The following is a 4,388-nucleotide window of genomic DNA, read 5'->3' as shown; positions in this document are numbered from 1 at the left end:
ACTTTAACGCTGTGAGCTGATTTTACACTGGAACAGTGCAGCTTTGAAACAGGGTGCATTTGGACTTATTCTTCCAAACTGTCTGTAGTTGTCAGGAAAACACTATAATGCCTCGAATGACACCATCTTTTCAACTGTCGATGTCTGCTTTGCGTATGAAAAATGTTGGTGACATTCATTTCTAAGTAAACATAATGGTCAATATAACCCCTCACTAAAAAGTATTGAGGTCATGTCCATATATTGTGCGATAAGACGATATATTGATTATTGTGACAGGCCTATACATTTATGTATATTTTATGTACACATTTTTATTATTCCAATAGTGACTTTCTGTTCAGTTAGTGATTATTACAACATATATTACCACATGTATTGCATACTCTTATTCGGTCGCTACTAGTCATCACCCCAATAGTCACATGTATCTATTCCATTGTTATTGGTAACAAACAGCAAAACTTTACTATTCAATTCTAGGATGCTCGATCCGCCTCTTTTGCCTCCAATAACGATTCCGATACCTGGGATTACGTATTGGCTGATACAGAGTACCGATTCAATACTAAAAACAAAAAAAGACCTAATAAACTGTATGCCTCACTGTGTGGAAGAGACTGGGATCATTCTTTTGCGCAAGGCATCAGGCTTGACTTAAACATTACTGTCCTAACTTTGTAAAACAAAATAACAAACACACACAAATGTAATGAATTATTTATTAAATACTTGTACACCAGTGCAACAACTGTAAATAAACCAATAGCTTCACTAGCTTGGCAGACATTAATAAACAGGTGTCAGGCTGACTCCTTCATTCATGACTCATCACTTTATGTCATGTATGACTCATACATTCATGAAAAACAAGTAAATATATTAATATATAAATATATACTACAAAATTAAAAAACATTTCTTAAATTTATAGCGCAGCTTTTTAATGAGGCAGCAACATATGATAGATAGGACAGAACAAGAAAGGCTAATAATAATAATCTTTCATTGTGAAAAGTGTTATAATATGAAAGGCTCCAATTCCAATTCCGTGTCGCATAACCGAACGCAACACGCAGCTTAAAAGTGAAAATGACGTGTAGCCAAGTATGGCATCCCATACTCGTAATTTGTGCTCTGCAATTCACCCATCCAAGTGCACACACACAGCAGTGAGGTGAGTATTGAACACACACACACACACCATGAACATACAGCCAGAACAAAGCCCAGCTTCACCTGGGCACCTCAGTTGTGGGTAAGGGAGTGCTATTCATTCACTTACATTTCCTGCCGGTATTGAGACTGAGACCCGTGACCTTCAGGTAACAAGTCCGACTCTCTAACCATTAGGCCACATCTGCCCCATTCTTTGAATGCTGAATGGAGAATGAATGACAGCCACAGCAGAAAGAAGAGTTTACGTGAACTTGAATTTAACAACTTAAATATTCATCTGTACCTCACATTAAACTATGGAATGGCTTCAGAACACTTGGAATATAGTGCACGAAAACTGTATGGTGCTTTATAATGTTTATGTGCCTTTTGTGGGGCTTTAACAATAACACAAAATATCGGATTCGCACAATATCGGATTCGGATCGGTCTCGTCTGACCAATACCCGATCCGGCAAAAATGGCAGTATCGCAGTTGATACCGATACTGAGTATGGGATCGGCGCATCCCTATTAAATTCTATTAGAATCTGTGATTAAATAATCACATGCCATTTATTTATTCAATTTATGTATACCATTTCTAGGAATACATACCAACAACTGGCAACCAGCTGGAACACAGAGTTTAATAAATACTTTAAATAGGTACTAGTGTCTATTTAATTAATACTAAAAAAAACAGATATTAGTAACTGTTCTATTATGTAATGAATTCTCTTCTGGAATAAGTACTTATAGCGAATCTATAAATTAGTCAAAACAAAAATTAGTCTATAATTATGATTATTTGTATTAGTCACTATTGAAAACACTACTAACCCTTACTAACACTACTAACAACAAAACTTGGTAACGTTAGTTATTTCAAGCAAATAAATGTTAAAACAGCTTGCCACAAGTAGGCTACATACAGGCCTAGATCTAAACAGAGCAGCGTCTGGTAACCGTGCACTGAAACCTGCTTATGACTATCTATCGACTTTTAATTAAACCGAGTCTATGCTAATGCTATTAAATTTACAGCGAGTTCGTACAAGTGAATTAACGCGTCACTGCATACAACACAGCCAAAGGCGCTGCACACAGACGCGCCTTCTCGCCGCTTGAGAGCGACTGGTTAGCGGGACAGCAGGCCAAAACCGGAGCGCCACTCACCGATGTGGTTATCTTCGATGTGAACGATGAGCTCGCCCAGGGACTCGAAGTGCAGCCCGCATCCGCCAAACCGGCAAACGTTGGAGAAGAAGGAGGCAGCCGCGACGCCCGTCATAATGAATGTGTTGGCAGAGATCCGTGAGCTTGCAGACCGGCGGAGGCAGAGGCTGTGCAGGATGGGGGTGATCAAATAGCCGGCAGCTCGTTGCAGCAGCAGCGGCGGCGGTGATTGCAGCTGGAGCTGTTTAGACGGCTGGCAGCCAATGGGAGGGGGGATGGGGGGCAAAACAGCATGACGGAGCAGCAGGAGGAGGAGGAGGAGGAACCGGCGAAACAAACATGCTGCTGTTCACCTGAGCGGAGAAAGGCGAAGAATACTTGACTGGAAAGGGCAACATAAGCAACTATATTATTGATTATTTCAGTGCATCTTTTGCTACCCTGCCAGCTGGGCTTTAAATGTGTAAGGATTAAGTCACCCTGCCTGGGAATGCAGAAACAATCCCAATTAACTTTTTACTTAATAAACTTAAAATCATCATTAATTACACAGTTATTGGCTGTGTGACTTTTCCAAGTGTTCATACATCAAGCACTTTTGTACGTTTGAGTAACTTTTCATATTGAATTGAAATGCAGTGGTCTTTAAATGGATAGTTCACCCAAAAATGAAAATTATCCCATGATTTACTCACCCTCAAGCCATCCTAGGTGTATATGACTATCTTCTTTCAGACGAACACAATCTCAGATATATTTAAAAATTTTCTTATTCCTCCAAGGTTTATAATAATTGTGAATGGGGGGCCGCGTTTTGAAGCCAAAAATAATGTATCCATCCATAAAAAAAGTAATCCATATGACTCCAGTGGGTTAATAAAGGCATGAAGCGATGCGTTTTTGTAAGATATCCGTATTCAAAACTTTATAAATTGAAATAACTAGCTTCCGGCGGACGACCATACACAGAATGTGCAAGTCGACTTTTGCGCCAAATGAGTAATCCTCTGAGGCGATGTATGACGCAGGATGTAGGAGTATTGTAAATGCCTCTCGGGGTTAAAACAAATAGGGCTGTGCGACAAATTTAAGCTCCTCTTCTCTTATATCAAAATCCTCCGTCCTTTCTCTTTAAAAATGATCGTTTTAGACTTATAATCTGTGACTGGTGATTTGTTTTGCTCTATCTTCTGCACCTCCACATTCGTCATTATGTTTTGCGTCAGGTCAAAGGATACTCTTCCACTGCAAATTGTCTTGCACATTCTGCGTATGGTCGTCCGTCGGAAGCTAGTTATTTGAATTTATAAAGTTTTAAATATGGATATTTTTCTTACAAAAACACATCACTTCACTTCAGAAGGCCTTTATTAACCCCCTGGAGTCATGTAGATTATTTTTTTTATGGATGGATGCATTCTTTTTTACTTCAAAACATGGCCCTGATTGTGTTCGTCTGAAAGAAGATAGTCATATACACCTAGGATGGCTTGAGGGTGAGTTAATCATGGGATAATTTTCATTTTTGGGTGAACTATACCTTTAATTTCAGCTTTTGGGGGCAGTATATCTTTTTTTAAAAATGTCCATTTCACATACAAGACCTATAGTAGACTAAAATGCATGTTTGAGCTGTCTTAACTTAAAGCAACTTGCACTGACAAATCAGTTTTGTCTCAAGATGCCCACCAGTAAGGTTTTTTTTTCTAAGGCAGTGTGTAAATGCACTTTTCAAATGCGGCTTTCTGTGCCACCGTTGCAGCTTAAAGAATTCATTAAACACCTAAATTCATTATTTTGTTTTCCTGCTGTCTGCTACTTGTAAATGTATGACCAGCATTTTTACTTTTAAAAATGATGTAACAATTACAGCGAATTCTGTGTAAACACACATATTTTAATGAATCAAACTACACAATAGCATCATGTGACTCCTCTATACTATGCAGTATTAGACCTCTAATTGGCATTTCTTTACTGAAGAAAAATGTTGACCTCATCCTTTAAAACCTTCTGAAAAGACTGAGAATCTCTCAGGTGTGACACAAGCA

The 4,388-nt window shown here is 38.7% G+C and overlaps 1 protein-coding gene across 1 annotated transcript in view; it reads right to left on the bottom strand.

Moving 5' to 3' along the window:
• jazf1a (JAZF zinc finger 1a) overlaps positions 1-3,198 on the bottom strand; it is a 22,178-nt gene extending 18,980 nt beyond the window's left edge. Inside the window, exon 1 of the mRNA XM_051872319.1 lies at positions 2,338-3,198. Coding sequence (XP_051728279.1) covers positions 2,338-2,452 — 115 coding nt within the window. The 5' untranslated portion in view covers positions 2,453-3,198. The remainder of the gene's footprint in view (positions 1-2,337) is intronic.
• Between the last annotated feature and the right edge of the window lie 1,190 nt (positions 3,199-4,388).

The sequence above is a fragment of the Ctenopharyngodon idella genome, chromosome 19, assembly GCF_019924925.1.
Source record: "Ctenopharyngodon idella isolate HZGC_01 chromosome 19, HZGC01, whole genome shotgun sequence".
Lineage (NCBI taxonomy): Eukaryota > Metazoa > Chordata > Actinopteri > Cypriniformes > Xenocyprididae > Ctenopharyngodon > Ctenopharyngodon idella.
The sequence above is the reverse complement of the archived record's forward strand: the minus strand, read 5'-3'. Positions and strand labels throughout refer to the sequence as shown.